The sequence below is a fragment of the Vombatus ursinus genome, unplaced genomic scaffold (genome assembly GCF_900497805.2).
Source record: "Vombatus ursinus unplaced genomic scaffold, bare-nosed wombat genome assembly UNPS02014804.1, whole genome shotgun sequence".
In the NCBI taxonomy this organism is placed as follows: domain Eukaryota; kingdom Metazoa; phylum Chordata; class Mammalia; order Diprotodontia; family Vombatidae; genus Vombatus; species Vombatus ursinus.
Window position 1 is genome coordinate 11,681,592 of NW_020954582.1, and position 17,399 is coordinate 11,698,990.

Here is a 17,399-nt window from a genome sequence, read left to right on the forward strand (position 1 = left end):
ACTTTCATTCTTTGGAGAGCACCACCGGAAGGGTATTAGGATCCAAAAGATGGGCCTTGGTTTCAAGGAGACCCTTGGGGGCAGAGGGGTGATGGTTTCTTTAAAAGCACCATGTGTTTCCCACACGCTGGCAGCCCACTTCCTCTCTCCTCTCCCTTCTCGTAAGTGTCTTAGATGGGGTTCGAACCCAGGACTCCTGACTCCAAGTCCCGTTTTCTTTCCATCCTTCTACACTGCCTCTCGGGTGGTAATCTGTTAGTGAAGGACCCAGAGAAGCAGCGTCACGCGAGTGGGCATCAGCAGGAGACGTGGTCAGACGCTGGCGGGAGGGGGAGGGATGAGAGGGAGGCGGGGTTTGTCTGGACACCTTCTTTTTCTCCTCCTCCAGGTTCATCTTGATGTACGCCACGGTGCTCTGTACACAGTATAACTCCGCTCTGACGACCACCATAGTTGGCTGTATTAAGGTGAGTTGGAAAGGTAGGGTGGGATTCACTGAAAACTGGTTTTGCTCCAAAATGCCAGCCTGACTAACTCCCTAAGCCCCAGCACAAAACCTGCTGACGGTTTTGCAAATAGCTGTGATGCTTCAATTGTTTTTTCAAAATATGTTTTATTTCTGTTTGTCAATTGATCCTCTTTTTAAAAAAAATATCCTTTCTTTGCTTTTGTATTTGAACCTCTACCACAGCTTGGCCCTTTTGTGTTCTTTCATTCATTCGTTCATTCATTCATTCATTCATTCATCACCATCACTCTCAATGACTTCCATCTGTCCCTTGCTCCATAGAACCCTTCCTTGTAAGACAAGCAACAGTCAGTCAACACGTTGACCATGTCTGCCCATGTATACCTTATTCTGCCCCTGTGGTTCACCACCTCTGTACCAAGAGCAGGAGACATGCTACTGTGTTACTTTTTCAGACAACCTCAAGAATGACCACTCGACATAATATCCCATTTCCTTGCCTCACCCCAGGCTGCTCCCCTGTGTCCAAAGAGAGATAAGCAGTAAACTGTAATACAGACCCACTTACTAAGTGTTTGCTATGTGCTACGGGCTGGGAATATGAATAACAAGAGAGTCCCTGCTCTCAGGGAGCTTACAGAGGGCAGATAGTACCAATGGGAGGGTCCGGCTGCAGGGTAGATGGAAAGGTCTGGTGGTCCTGAGGATGCTGTGGTGAGGCAATTGACAGGGGTCAGGAGTCCTCATGGGTTTTTATCAGGGCAACAGGTTCTAGACCTGAGTTCAAATCCTGCCTCAGACATTTTCTAGCTGTGTGACCTTGGGCAAGTCACTTAACCTCTGGCTGCCTTGGTTTCCTCATCTGTAAAATAGGGTTAATAACAGCATTCCTCAACAGGGTTGTTGAGTGGATCTATTGAGATAATAGAGGTAAAGCACTTTTTAAACCTTTAATTACTATATAAGTGCTAGATATTATTATTTTAAAGTCGTATAACAGACATAAAAGTGCATGACCAAACGGAAGGAAGGCAGTGGATTCTGATGCCCAAGACATCTTGCAGTTTCCCTCCTGTCATCCCCTCTGTGACAGTGGGGGAAGGGAGGCACTGGACCAGGGGGCTCTGTCCTGTGGGGCTTTCCCATGGCGTCTTGGTTGCCTACCCAAACTCATTTGGGGAGCTGGCCTAGGATTGGAGCTCCAGAAGGGCTGTGAATGGAAACCATGGAGATGGAGCGTTGGTGTGAACAGAGCTCTAAATTAAGCTTGTAACAAGGCAATTGTATGAACTGCCCAGGAAAGCTGGCAACCAAATGTCTTATGCAAGAGACACGGTTGCTATTGCGTGAACGCCAAGCGAGCTCTCTCGGCTCTGTTTTGGTTTTGTGAGGCTGCTGTAAGAGCAAGAAGGGTTACAGAGAGGGATGCCCTATCTCTCCAGAAGAGGAGCACAGGGCTAGGGAAGGAGACAGCCCAAGCCTTCTCTCTCTGTGGGTTCAGAGGGCGACCCAGCCAAGCAGCAGAAGTGCCAACATTATGTCTTTGGGGAGCATCTCCCATCAAAGCACTTCCTTGTGCCATTACAAGTATTTCCAGCTTCTTCCAATTTGTGGTACAGTGGAAAGAGGGGTGGATTTGGAGTTGGGGACCTCAGTTTGAATCCTGGCTTGGCTGTGTGATATCTTTGTGACTTTAGATAATTCACCTCTTTTGGGCCTCAGTGTCCTCATCTGTAAAATGAGACTGTAGGACTGGATGGCCCACTCTCTATATGTGACCTAACATGTCCTCTGTACCCAGCTTTTAAAAACTTGAAAAAAAAATTAGCAATGCTTTTTGTTGTGACATCACAGTGATTTCCTGATATACCAGCTCTCCCCTAAATGCCCCACTGAAGCCTTCTCTCCTGTAATAGAAATGAAACAGCTAAGCAAATCAGCCAACATATTCCGAGCAAGTATTTGACATTCTGTACCTGTAATCCCTAACTGTTCAATGGAGAAAAAGTAAATATGTTGTTTTATTATCTCGGATCAAAATGGGGCTTTACTTTTAATAGCTGGCATTTATATAAGCTTAAAGGTGAGCAAAGTGTTCTTACATATGTTATCTCATTTAATTCTCCAATAAAGCTGGGACAGAGGTGATTTATTTAACCCCATTTTCTAGATGAGGAAACTGAGGCAGACTTGCCTAGGGTCATGTAGCTGGATCAAGATTTGAACTCGGGTCTTTCTGACTTCAAATTCAACCCTTTACGCCCTGTGGTGCCACCTGGCTGCTACACTGAATCTGAGATCAGTTGCTTTTTGGTATTGTTTTCAGTCATGTTGTCATGATTACATATCATTCATCTGGTTTTACTTGGTCTACTCTGCATCAGTTCACGTAAGTTTTCTTGTGCTTCTCTGAATTCCTCATTCATCATTCCTTATAGTTCAGTGGCCTCATATTACTCGTGTGTCATCATCACTATTTTCCGTCTTTCCCTAATTGACAGGGACTTGCTTTGTTTCCATTTTTTTTAATATCACAACAAGTACCTCTGAATATTTTATCCCTCATCCATTCTTTGAGGTTCTGGTTAGAATATGGAGACACTTATGCGTCTTCTTTTAGCCTGCCTTCCTTCTTCTTTCTTTCTTTCTTTCTTTCTTCCTTTCTTTCTCTTCCTTCCTTCCTTCCTTTCTTTCTCTCTCTTTCTTTCTTTCCCACCCTCTATTACATCACTTGCTTCCCAGTGACTCACCCCCACTATTCTTACTTTTACATTTTGTCTATTAACTTAAATTTTCTTAATAATAGTAATCAAAGTAGTATTAACCACTTACACATACACGGGAGTTTTCTAATTTACGAAGTGATTTCATATTCCTTATCTCTTTTTCCTTTTTAAAATCATGATCTTGGCAACCATTAACAAAGGGCAGACAAAAGAGGATTGCATAGGGAAGCATGAATCTGTTACACACATCTGGTTCTGTTTGTTGTCGTTCAGTCATATCTTGACTCTCTGACCCCTTTTGGGGTTGTCTTGACAAAGGTCCTGGAGTGGTTTTGCCATTTCCTTCTCTAGCTCATTTTACAGATGAGGAAACTGAAGCAAACAGGGTGAAGGGACTTGCTAGTAAGTGTCTGAGGTTGGATTTGAACTCAGGTCTTCCTGACTCCAAGGCTGGTGCTTTCTCCACTGCGCCACTTAGCTGTCTGATTGGATTTATATTCAATGTATCTGTGACCTGAGCAAGTGACTTAACCTCTCAGCATCCCAGGCAATATTTGTAAGTTGTAGAGAAGGTGCCAGGCTCCAGTGGTGGTGCCAGTGATATCTGTGACCCCCATTACATTTAACCTGGCAGTACCAGCTGTGCCTGACTGCCTGTGTCCCTCTCTGAGCTTCCTTCTTCTGAGCAGTGTTTAAATGTTTCAAAGATGACGCTTTTTCTCCTTCCATCAATATCTAACACCACCCCACCACCCCACCACCCGCCCCAGCCAGCATTTGTTATTTCCAGAGGCAAGGACAGGAGAGGGGCCAAAGTGACTGAAGAAAGACAGGTGGGGAAACACATATTTGAGAAACAAAAAAAGAGAACACTTTCCCTCATTTGGGGGCCTGGGGATTAAAACAGTTTCATTCAGGAGACAGGAAAACTTTTTTTAAAATAAGATTATTCAGTCACCCAGCAGAGTTGTCTGGACCTGCTTGGCTGTTCTTAGGCGGAGAAACTTTTCATCCAGTGGCACCTCCCAAAGTATGTCTCATGACCAAAATCTCTCAGGCTGATGTAGAAAAATTGGGGAAAATGTGCTTAGATATTCAGAAAGGGAAGTGGTCCTCCCAGTTCTGTCAATTCAGACTGGCTTTTCCTTGGAAAACACCCAGTTCCCTTAGTCCCTGTGGCTGACAAATCTACCAGGATGCCCTTGCCTGGAGGCATCTGTTTTACTCAGTGTGATGGGTACTGTCAGCCAGGCCCAGGGCAAGGCAGAGTTTGGTATCTGCAGAAGCCCTGGTGAAAATGTTTGCCTTCAGGGGAAATGACAAGGGGACAGGTGAACCCAGCCTTCCTCCTCCTATGATTCTATGATTTGACTTTCACCCTCCCCAGAGGTGTGTGTGTGTGTGTGTGTATGGGTTTGTGTGTATATGTGTGTGTGTATGGGTTTGTGTCTGTGTGTATGGGTGTGTATATGTATGGGTGTGTGTGTGTGTGTGTGTGTGTGTTTATGTGTGTGTGTGTATGGGTATGTATGTGTGTTTTAAACACAAGCATATGAAAAGATGATGGAATGAGATCTGAAAACTAAGTAAAATCTTGGTTCTTTCTTTTCAGAATATTTTAATAACTTATATTGGAATGGTCTTTGGTGGAGACTATATTTTCACATGGACCAATTTCATTGGGTTAAATATCAGGTAAGCAAATAATTGTTTGTAAGTCACCGTCTTGAGGAGTGAAGCCTGGGGGGTGGGGGGGAAGATGCATGTGAGAAGAATCAGTTGGGAATGAGGCCATGACTGTTGAGTCAGAAAGACCAGGTTCCAATCCTGCCTCGGAGGCTCACTAGCTGTGTACCAGATCTTGGGTATCCTAGACAGGAGGGACCACAGAGGCCATCTAGACCCTCCTTTTCATTTTACAGATAAGGAAACTGAGGTTCAGAGGGGTAAATGGACTTGCCCCAGGTCACACAGGTACTGAGTGGCAGAGATGGCATTTATTTGAACCCAGATCCTGAGTCTAGACCAGAGCTCTGCACCGTGTTTCCTTATGCTTGTTCTGCCAGAGGGAGGAGGAGAGCTCTATCACAGTCAGAAGCCTGAGGCCTAGTGCTGGCTTTGTGAGCCTTAGAACATTGATTGTATCACTTGCTCCCCCCACCCCTTGTCTTCCTCTGTACAGTGGACTTAGGACTGTAAGGCCACTAGAAATATAAAAATATGTATAAAATAAATATAAAATAATTAAAATATTTATAAAATCGAGTACAAATATAGTGTCTTTTAGGGAAGATATCAGTGGCAGTAAGAACAGATTTGAACTCAGAAGATTTGGGTTCCAATGCTGCCTGGGTAACCAGGGGGGATGGGGGTGGAGGGGTAAGTGACTTTACCTCTCTGGCCTCAGTTTCTTCATCTGTTAAAAAAGGGAGGGTAGTGGACTTGATGTCCTCTAAGATCAAGTAAGATAATATTTGCAAAAAAAAAAAAATAAAGCACTTAGTGCAGTGCCTGGTACACAGTAGGTGCTATATAAATGCTCGTTCTCTTTCCCCTAAGCTTCCTTTCTGCTCTAGATCTTTGTGATCCTGGGACTATATAACTGCTAAGGTTCCTTCTTTCAATATCATTATGTACTTCTGTTAACCAATCAGTTAGCAAACCATGCATTCATTCATTCATTCGCTTAGAGGCAATCAGGGTTAAGTGACTTGCTAGGGTCACTCAGCTACCAAGTTTATGAGGTCAAATTTGAACTCAGGTCCTCCTGACTCCAGAGCCTGTGCTCTATTCACTGCACCACTTAGCTGTAGTAAACATTTACTAAGCCCGTACTGTGTGGAAGCACTGTGCTCAATGCTGGGGATAGAAAAAAGAGGCAAGGGGCAACTAGGTGGTGTACTGGATAGAGCACTGGCCCTGGAGTCAGGAGGACCTGAGTTCAAATCTGCCCTCAGCCACATAACACTTACTAGCTGTGTGACCCTGGGCAAGTCACTTAACTCCATTGCCTAGCGAAAAAATAAAATAAAAAAAAAAGTCTTTAAAAAAAAAAAGCAAAAAGAGGCAAAAAGTCTAGATTTGTAAATAGTAGGGATCTATTTAGTCAATTAGTAGTCAATAAGCTTTAAATGCCTCCTATTAAGCGCCTAAATGCATACTCTGTAGGTCTCTGGGAATACAAAGATAAAAGTCAAACAATTCTTGCCTTCAAGGAACTTCACTTCTAATAGAGAATGTAACAAATACATATTTTTATTTTGTTAGTTATTCCTTTTTTTAACTTAATTTTATTTTTCAATGAGCAAGAATTTATTTGTTCTCTCTTCCACTCGATTAAAAAAAGGAAGGAAGGAAGAAAGAAAGAAAGAGAAACATGCCGAAGATGGTATTTGCCTAGAACACCAGAAGAAGTCATTTGTTAAGTGTCTTCCCTGCTCCCTCTCCTCCCCCAACCCTTTCCTCTTTCTGTCCAGCCACCATCATCTTCTCGGCAGGCAGCCGGGTTCACAGCCTCAGCTCATCATCAGCTCTTCCCTCACCCGCACCCTTCAGACCTGATCGGTTTCTTGGTGTTGCCCTTTCTTGGTCCACACCCCTCTCCTGTACCTCCCCCTTCTCTCCAGTCTCACAGCAGCCACCCTAGGTCAGTGCCTCCCTCATCACCTGTAATCAGGCCACTGCACTAGCCTTCTCACCAGCTCACTGGCCTCCCTGCATCAAGTCTCTTACCACTGCACTCCATCCTCCCATCAGCTGCCAAGGATTTTCTTATTGTGTATCCCCATTGCCTCTTTTGAAGTCACCCCTGTCTGGATGCAGCCTCTTTTTCCAGACTAATTTCTCTTTACTCCCTCCCACCTCTTCTGAACACCAGCCAGACAGTCACAGTACTGCTCCCCAGCAGGACATCCCTTCTTCTGTCTCCCTGACTTTGCCTAGGCTGCCCCCTGGTCTAGAATGCTCCCATTCCTCACCACAGGCACCCCACTCCCAGCCCTGGTGACCCTAGGCAAGTCACTTAACCCCGATTGCCTCTGCTGGGATCAGCTGAGCAGCTCCTGCTTCCCTGAAGCCTTTCTTGATTGCCCGACTCGTTACTGCCCTTCTCCTAAATTGCTTGGTATATACTTTTAATTTATACTTAGGCTGTGTGACCCTATCTGCTGTAATGAAGAGAATGCTGCTGCTAATAACTCACATTTATACAATGCTTTAATGCTGTAAAGTTTGCAATGGGTTTTTATATACATGATCTCTTTTGAGCTGTATAATAACCCCGTGAGGCAGATATTGGAGGCACTATAATGCCCATTTTGTTGATAAGGAAATTGAGGTCCAGAGAAGGTATAGCTTAGGTGTCATGGGTCAGTCTCTAGTCAATTCAGCTCCTTTGACTCCATAAGAAAGAACCTTAGAGTTGGAGGAGAGAGTACAGAGGAGAGATCTTGGGCTTTGGTGTCAGAGGAGCTGAGTTCAGATCCTGCCTTGAGAGTTTACTACTTGGACAAATTTGGACCAGTTTACTTGGTTTCAGCGGGCCTCAGTTTCTCATCTGTAAAATCAGGGGGTTGGCTTCTGAGGTCCTTCCCAGCTGTGATCCTTCATTCCCTTTGGGCCAGCCTGTAGATGAGCAAAGATGCTCTCACAGCATTCCCCTCAGGTCATCATCCTGCTAATCTCACCTGGCCATAGCATGGTAGATCCAGAAAGGGAAAGACCTGCAAAGACCATTTGGTCACAGGATTTTATATTTACATCTGGAAGGGTCTTTAAGGTCCTCAAGTCTAACTTCCCCATTTTACTAATGAGGAACTGAAACCCAGAGGTTATGAAGTGACTTGGCTAGGGGGACCAAGCTTATGAATGTGTGAGTCAGGATTTGAACTCAGGTCTTCCTGACTCCGTGTCCAACACTCTACTTATTCACTGTAGCTCCTAGTTGCTGCCGGCCCAAACCCCCACCCCCATTTTACAGATGAAGAAACCAAGGCCCAGAGAAATTAAGTGACCTTCTCAAAGTCATACAGGTAGTAAGTTAGGATTTGGACCCATGTTCTTTGATTACAGTCAGTGTGGCATCCTTTGATTAGGACACCTCATTCAAGCTATCTTAAATCCATGCCAATCGCAGTGCTGGCTGCTGGGGGGGGGGGGGGTACAAAAACCAAAATTAAATTGTCCCTGCCTTCAAAGAGCTTCCTTTCTGCTTGAGGAAACAACACGTACCCAGATGAGTAAATAGGAAATACTTACATTATTATTTTGGTGTGGAGAGGGGAATTCACCAGTCAACAAGCATTAAGCTTCTCCTGTGTTCCATATCAAAAAAAAAAAAAAAAATCAACTAGCCCTGCTCTCAAGGAGGGTCCAGGAGAGGCCCCGCCCTTTGTCTGGTGTGCTGGGAAGTGTCAGTCACTCTTCTGTGCTGCTCTGTAGGAATGATGACCTCTTGTTTTCAGTTTCCTTTCTCAGACCAGGCTAAGATCTCTTCCTCTATTTCTCCAGGTAATATGTTTCTTCTGATTGCCAGCGTCGAGGATCACAGATTTAGAGCTGGATTTAGATCAGTTTTAGCTTAGAGGTCATCTAGGGAGTAGGCTCCCCTAACTTCCAGAAGGGGAAACTGAGGCTGTCTGAGATGACACACAGGTAGTAAAATGCAGAGTCGACCTTCTGCCTCCCAACACTCTTAGAAAAAGGGAACAGGAAGGCACTTTCTATTGGTTAGGCTTCTCCAAAGTTTGGGAATTGAATTGCTGCTCTAATTAAATTCATTTCAATTCAGCAAGCCTTTCTTCCTAATGCCTACAATGGCCAGGCATTGCCCTAGGCTTCTGGGATCTAAAAATAAAAACATCTCTCTTGCTGCCCTTTAGAACATTCAACTAGACCAGCAGTGCTGGGCTGTAAGAATAAACAGGAAACTACTTTTGAGTTTTCTTTTTTCTTTCTTCCTCGTCCCCCACTCCCAAATCATCTCCCAGCCAGCATTTGAGTTAGCATTCTAGAGAATTTCCCTAACCAGAATTTTCCTTGGAAAGAGAGGATTTGCCTGACCAATATAAGGTAGTTAACAGCTGACACCACCCCCCCCCATCCAGAATTGCAAATACCAAGAAGCATTCCCTAGAATTTCTAATCCTTGGGGTCTCTCTCCTCCTTTTCCCCCTTACTACCCCCCCCCCCATTCACCCCTGCTCCTCCTGATTTGGGGGAGAAACGAACCTTCCTCACTCAGCTGGTTTATTCTGATCTCAGCCCCCAGCTCCTTAACTGGACTTCAAGGGCTGGTTGTGTGTGTATATATAAATACCTGCATACTCTGCAAAGCTATTTAGTGAACTAAGAAAAGACATTCCTTCCCCTGAAGGAGCTTGCATCAGAATGGATATGTTTCTAAAAAAAAAAAAAAACCCACGGGTTGGATCTGGAGTTAATTTGGTCTTTTCCTGGGATCCTTGCGGGTTTGGGGCTTTGATTTTTGAAACCTTGCTTTGTGAATTACCATTCTAAGGTGGGTTCTTTAGAATGCTAAGTAACATTCTGGGGAGAGCTTTTTGGAATGCTAAGTCATATTCTAAAGAAAAGTCTTTCGAATGCTAAATGAACTCTTTAGAATGCAGGGAAACATTCCACTGAAGACTATTTAGAATGCTAAGTAACATTCTTTAGAAAGGCAATTCTCTAACTGCTCCAGGTTTGTCTTATCCTGGAATCAACTTTTCTTCCCTGAGAGACCTGTAGGTTAGCTGAAGTCCATTCCGTATTTTTATATTCACTTTTTTTTTTTTCATTCAGTAAACCCTCAAGACTCATTGTAAGCTTAGCACTTCACTAAGTATTGTGGGGAGTTTTACATTGTATAAGGCATGATCTATGCCTATAAGAAACTTAGAATTTAATTGGAGAGAAAAGATACACAGTATCTCTAGTAGAAAGTAATGGCCTGAAAAGGTAGAACTGGTTTGTGCCTTTTTTGTCTTTTAGCCATCATTCAGTCAATCGACCTGCATTTATTAAGTGCTATCATTGTGCTTAAGCCGGCGGGATACACAGACAAAAAATGGAACTGTCTCAGCTTTCAAGGAATTGATATTCTATGGGAGAGAGCACATAGACGAATAAATATAAATGTAATGTCATGTTAGGTCAAACATAGGAACAAAATAATGGCCCCTAAGGTCTGTGTGGCTCCCTCCTCTGCAGCTTCAGGGAGTTTGTTTTATTTTATTTTGTTTTTCCACTAGGCAATAGGATTGAGTGACTTGCTCAGGGTCACACAGCTAGTAAGTGTCAAGTGTCTGAGGCCTGATTTGAACTTGGGTCCTCCTGACTCTAGGTGCTCTATTCACTGCGCCACCTAACTGCCCCAGGGAGTTTATTTTAGTCCAAACATTTTGAGTTCAGTCCTGATCTGACACCCTGCTTAGGAAAACTCCTAACATTTAGCCAGAGGCTTAGGTTCTCTGCCTTACTTTAAATTGTATCTATCTCCAATTAAATGCTTTCCTCTTTGTGGTTGATGCTAAATTGAGGTTCCTGGAAATACTTGGATAGTAAAATGGCACATAACATAACATAACACAACATAACACAACACAACATAATACAACACAACATAACACAGCGTAACACAACATAACACAACACTGGGTACAAGGCACCTGGAGGGGAAGTTGGGCTGGGGAGGGGGTGGGGGGAGCAGATCTTTCCTCAGGATTTCCTCCAGTCCTTGAGAAGATGCCTACGCTGCTGGGCTTTGTGACTCAGAGGCTGTCTGTCTACTAAAACATGCTGCCTCCTTAATTATGAGTAATATTATCTGATGCTTGTTATCATAGTGAGAGCTGGCTGTAGAGTCAGGAAGATCTGGGTCCTGCCTCGGACACAAAAAGCTTGTGTGACCCTGGGCAGGTCATTTCTCAGTGCCCTGGGTATCTCTCCAGGACTACTGCAGAGCAGGTAGCATCCTGACCTGTATTTATAGAGGGTGTGCCAGTGAAATCACAGTTCTTATCTCTATCTTTTGTTGCTGTTCATTCATTTTTGGTCCTTTCCGACTCTCTATGACCCCATTTGGGGTTTTCTTGGCAGAGATATTGGAGTGGTTTGTCATTTCCTTCTCCTGCTCATTTTATAGATGAGGAAACTGAAGCAAACAGAGGTTAAGTGACTTGCACAGGGTCACACAACCAGTAAGTGTGTAAGACTGGATTTGAACTCAGAGATGAGTCTTTCTGACTCCAAGCCTGGTGCTCTATGCTGTATGGTGCCGCCTCCCTGGTCCATCCTTTGCGCTAAGTAATGGTTATCCTTAGTAAAGAATTAGGATGGCAGTTGTTATTGTAAAGGCTCCACAGAAGCAAGCCGTTCTCCTGCCTTGATCACTGCAGACGTTCTTTTGTTCTCCACAGTATTGCTGGGAGCCTGGTGTACTCCTACATCACTTTCACAGAAGAGCAGCTGAGCAAACAGTCAGAGACAAGCAGCAAACTGGACGTTAAAGGGAAAGGCGCCGTGTGAGCCGGCTCATCCACCATGAGCGGTCAACCCTGCACGCGGGCAGTGCCAACGGAGACCTGCTGTAACGGCTGGGGTGTCTTGCTTCTAGTGAGCTCTCGGTCCTGGGGCCCTTGTCCAATCCGAAGATTGCTGCCTTTTTAAATTTTGATGATGAGAGAATCTTATAATTGATTCTATTTTAAATCTGCAGTTTGCATTAATTTATACTGGACTGGAAGATGACGTATCTGGCTTTTAATTTATTGTTTTCCTCTCCACCAACCATGGGACTCCATGTTGTTCTTTGGGCATCTGTGTCCCCAGCAAGTGGCATCCAGCCTCCTTCTCCTCTCCCTGCAGACGGGGTCACTGCGGTCAGACCTTTTGCTAGGCTGAGAGTGTCTGTCTTGTGGAAGCAGTGTGCCCCCTTTACTGCTGCTGAGTGCAGCTGGGCATGACAACGCAGGGCATTCTGATAGGTCCTCTCTCAGAATTCTCCTTCTTCACTTTCTGTTTCCCACTTTGAGGGCCTGGTCACTACATTCTCAATTTCTTGCTGTCTTCAAAGGATGATCTTTTTCTACAGAGAGAGACAACACACGTGTGGCATCTGGGATGGCTTGCATCCCAAAGCTCTTTGATGTCGTGAGTGTGGGGAGAATAACGCTTTTGGTTTTTAAACCCTTCATTTGAGATGCTCCATGGAAATGAGGCTGGAATGGGAGACATACTTCAGGTTAGCCCTGGAAGAAGTTGGCCGTGTTCCTGGTCTGGCAAACCCAGGTTATTGTAAGTAACTTCGAAGCAGACACCCCCCTCCCCCAAGTGGGAACACAGTCAGATCAAGCCCATCCCCTTATCTTGTTAAGTGGGAGTGGGAAGTACACAGGCATCTCCTGCTTCCCCTAAACTCATCTGGCTCCTTTCCTCTCTCTCCACTTCTAGGCTTGGCTACCATTCCCTTTTTGCATCCCTTGCCTTGGGGTTTTTCACTTTATTCCCCTTATCAGAATCCCCTGTTTCTAATTTCTTATGATTTGAGGGGAAAGATGGTTGGAATCTATTCCCTGGAGGCGTCCGCCAGAAGCATGGCTCCATCTCTCTGATGAAATGCATCATGGCCAGTGTAGCATCAGGGCATCTTGGTTACTCTTGTCTCTGCAGACTCCAAGCTAAGAATGGCTTTTACATTTTAAAATGCAATAAAATTTTTAAATTTCAAATTAAATTTTAAAATCCAATAAGGACATTTAAAAACCATTCTTAACTTGCGGGCTGTACAAAAACAAGCACATGGTGGGTAGTGAGTGCTTCACCCGATCTCTGACCTAGGTTCCAGGCCTTGCTGTGATATATCTACCTGTCAGACTGTGGGCCAGTTACTTCTCTCTTGGGGCCTCGCTTTCTTCATCTCTGAAATGAGGGAGGTGGGTGAGGTGCTTGCTGAGGTTTTTTCCAACTGTCAGTGAAGGATTTGAAGAGGCTGAGATGTGGTGAAGCCGCTCTTCCTTTCGGGTCAGCCAGCTGTGAGACTCCTTGGTGTCTCATTACCAGGATTTGGCCCCCCTTCTCTTCCTGATACCACCTGAGTCATGCTCGAAATCTCTGGAGCAGTGGCTTGAAACAGACACCTGTCTTAGTGAGCTTCACCGTCCTCTTCAACCTCAGAGATGCTGGCTCCTTAACCTATAAAGGAAGGTACCATTTTCTATAGCTGGATGGAATGAGCCTGTGGCCTACTGGTAAATGGATTTTCTCCTTATGCATTTGGGGTCTCCTTCAGTTTTAACAACTGGGCAGCTGACCCATTTTACAAGCTTCTAGATTTTAGGAAAAGCTTGGGAAGATTACTGGATCTGTAACTAGAGGACCTGGATTTTCTGCTTAATACCTGTGTGATCTTGGGCAAATCACTTCTCTGGGCCTCAGTTTCCTCATCTTCAAAATGGCAGGGTTGGACTAGATGACCTGAAAGAGTCCTTCCTTCTTTAAATCTGAAGATTCTGTGAGCTTGGTGCATTTCCAGAGAAAGGAAACCAAGATGGTGGTGGGATTGGAGAGTATGCCGTATGAGGAACAGTTTAAAAAAATGGAAGTTTCATCTTGGTGAAGAGAATGAGGGAGAGAATGTGACAGCCATCTTCAAGTATTTGAGGGTGGAAGATGCAGGAAGGCAGGCTTTGACTTAATGTAAGTAAACTCTTCCTAATAATTAGAGCCCCCCCTCCCCCAGAGTGGAATGAGCTGCCTTAAGATGCTACAGGTCCCCTGACCTGGAAGGACTCTAGGGGAAGGCTGGATTTCTCATCTTCAGAGACGATGCATGAGGATTCTGGTCCAGGTATGGGTCAGCCTGAGTGACCTTTGTGAGCCTGTCCAATTCTGAGATTCTGTGATTTACCTTACTGTCTGAGGTGATTTATAGAAAAGGGCCTCAGGCCTCCCTTCTTTCTAAGAATAGAAATACTCTAGCAGGAGGAGGAAAGGAGGATGGGGGAGGGAGAAGAAAAAAGAGAAGGCTTGGGAGTTGGGGGGTGGTAATGTGTATCCTTGGAGGCTAGGCCCTCAATGGAACAGGGTAGTAATAGTCATGATGGCTGGCTTTTCTATAGCATTTTAAGGTCTGCCCAGCACTCCACATCCAGTAATCTCATTTGAGCCTCCTAACAATGCTGCTCCCGGAGGCAGGTGCTGTTCTTACCCCCATTTTATACATGTGGAGACTTAAGCTCGGGCTCCTGGTCAGGAGTTTCCCAGCTCAGAAGGGTCACAGGCCTTTCTGTGCCCTATCGGCTTCATGCCACACTCTGGCTACTGGACCCTCGCTTAGTAGCAGTCAACAAGTCTCTGTTGACATTGGGCTCATGTTTGACCACTGGCCACCATTGGCTAGTTTTGTGGGAACATAGCAAGGTCAATACCTGCATTTCAGTTCTGATTTATTCAAAGATCTTTGTTCCCACTGCTCCCTTCTGTGACCAACATGAATAGCAATAGGAAGGGGGTGGGGCACATGGATTAAATTATTATGTGCAAATTTGGGTCATTTTCCTAGGGTAATAACTTAGGGAATGGGAAGTATCAGAACTGAAAATATATGTGCCTTCTAGAATGTCTAGATTATAGCCCAACACTAGACCTATCATATTATGACTTGTTAACTTACTCCTTTAGCAGGTAGAAGCCTTACTAAATTTTAACAAGTGGGAAACTGAGGCACAAAGCTGGCCAGGGACCTGTACCAGCCTACGGTGAGCTGTGGGCAGAGCTCGGAACTTCTGAGCCAATCACTGTAACCAATGGACAGGGTCGATCTGATTTTGATTAAACTTGCGTCAGCCGTCAGGGGTCGGGGTGCTCTGCATGTATGGAACAGAGGCCATTTTCAGTTGCCTTTCCGTGCTAATCACCTAATTCAGGGTGAGCTGCTTAAAGTCACAGAATCACAGAGTTGGAAAAGGCCTCAGCGGCCCTTTAGAGTCCAGCTGTCCATCGTCTGGTCTCCTGAGCAGTGGCCTTCTCCCATCTTTGGGCGTCCTCTGGTGGCCATTTGCCAAGAATGCCCCAAATGCATGACAGCAACAGACTCAACTTGTTTCCATTATAACTATCATACTTAGAATTCGCCATCAGCCTCCTTCCCTCCTTCCCTCCTGCTGGTCTTCAGGACTGTGTGGTATCCATCTCCTATTACTAACCTACGTGTCCTTTTCAAAACTGGTTGCTTCATAGTGAGTTCCTTGTGTGGCCACATCAGTGTCTTTAGGAAACTGGATTGGGGCCCCCCACCTGTTTTTCCTCCACATGTCTGTGTCTTCAGAACTCCATTCTCGAGAGTTCCCTATCCTTCCTAACGTAGAATTTCAGATTATGGTTACCTCTGTGCGCTTTCACTGAGACCTTTGAGTATTCAACTAAGTGTAGATTAAAGATAAGCCTGATTCTGTGGCCCCTCTATAGACCCTTCCCGTTCAGTAATTTGCAGATGTTCTGGTCAGTGGGAGCTTGGCTTTTCTTTGAACTTCAGCTGTGCTTGGTGCCCTGAGATGGTTACCCTGAGTTTTGGGTGGGCGGGGCACAAAATGGCCTCTGGCACTTTAAAGGAGCCAGTTATGGGTAGGAGAGAACAGTTTATGTAGATGTTATTCACCAAGATGGGGATAGGTTAGCCTATCCTGGCCATGCTCCACTGGAGCCCATATAATTGACCGACACCCTGGCACCTAGAAAGGGAAGTTATTCAAACACCTTCAGAGGTGGGCAGCCTGGTGTAAGCCCCGCCTACAGAATCCGTAATAACGGCTCATGTTTATAGAGTTTTAAGGTTTGCAAAGTGCTTCATGTATATTATCCCTTTTGGTCCTTACAACTCTGAGGTAGACATCCCTTCTTTATCGATGAGGAAACTGAGGTTGGGAGATGAAGGGATTGTTCCAGGGTCACACAGTTAGTGCAAGGCAGAATTTGACTTCAGGTCCAGGGCTCTGTCCATTACTCTAAGCTGCTTTTTTAAAGGGGACACCAGAAAAAAGTCCTAAGGACTCCCTGGGGTGGTCTCAGGGCCCAAAGCCCACCAGCCTCACTCAGTACAATCTGAAGCCTGGATTCCCCAGAGCAGAAGTGGTTTGAATCTGTAGCGCTCAAGATGTAGACTAATTCATATGGAGACTGGCTCTGCTTTTCTCTACCCGTTTGGGAGCATAACCTGGTACATGCTTGGCAATCATTTGGACAGAGGTAGACTAACCAGCATGGGCTTGGGAGTGGGAAGCTTTTCAGGGTGGACACTGGGGGTCTGGTTCCCTGCTCTTGTAATTGTGTTGTAACCCTGCCTGCTACATTCTGGCAGGTCAGGAATTTGTGTCACTTTACGTTTCTAAGGATTCTTGCAATGTTATCTTTGTCCTTAAAGGAATCGCTAGTTAGATTTGTCATCCCTGAAAAATGTTTTTCAAGATGACTTTCTTCTTAAATAGATGCCTCTTTCAGTGCCAGAAACCAGATGGTATTGTCTACACTGGGAAAGTGAATAAAATGGATGCCATCATATGTTTTCTATGCTGTTGATCTCCTGGAAATATTTTTTTCAATATAGATTCTATTTACAAAAATGACCATTTTTGTGTTTAAAAAAAAAAAAAAGGTACTGCAGGCCAGAGATTTGTAAATCAGCTCATTCAAAGAAAATTACTATGCCTGCTTAAGTATTTTTGTATGGGCTTCAAATAAATACTTTTCTCCTGAAAACGTGCATTTCAGTTCCTTTTGGGTGACACACAGGGCAGATGGAGCATGAGGGAGGGTGTCTATCTGCCTGCACTGAAGAGGAGGGAATCCAGGCTTTGTCTGAGGTACAGTAACAGTGAAAATGTGTCTGGGCCAGGTCCACCATCACGGTTTCCTGCCTGAACTGGAAAAGGCCAAATACCCTGTGTGTTGGGCGTAGTTGAGCCCTAGATCAGTTAGCGAGGAAATCGAATGTCAGTCTCTTCTTCTTTCTGGGCATTTTATAGGCGTAACTGCTAATCAGTAACCGGAATGGTTAAGGAAGGGAAGCATCTTCAGTGTCCCAGTCAGACCAAATGAAACGGTCTGAGGAAATCCAAAATAATTCCCAGTTTTCTTTCATCATCCCATTAGTGGTCATGCTTTTTCTTCCTCTTGTCCCTCCTCTACCTTCCCTTCTCAATGTCAGTGCA

At 44.8% G+C, this 17,399-nt stretch overlaps 1 protein-coding gene across 1 annotated transcript in view; it reads left to right on the forward strand.

Annotated features, from left to right (window-relative positions):
• The window catches only part of SLC35D1 (solute carrier family 35 member D1), a 61,314-nt gene extending 44,467 nt beyond the window's left edge, over positions 1 to 16,847 (forward strand). The window contains exons 10-12 of the mRNA XM_027874056.1: positions 389 to 467; positions 4,808 to 4,890; positions 11,613 to 16,847. Coding sequence (XP_027729857.1) covers positions 389 to 467; positions 4,808 to 4,890; positions 11,613 to 11,721 — 271 coding nt within the window. The 3' untranslated portion in view covers positions 11,722 to 16,847. The remainder of the gene's footprint in view (positions 1 to 388; positions 468 to 4,807; positions 4,891 to 11,612) is intronic.
• The last annotated feature ends 552 nt before the right edge of the window (positions 16,848 to 17,399 follow it).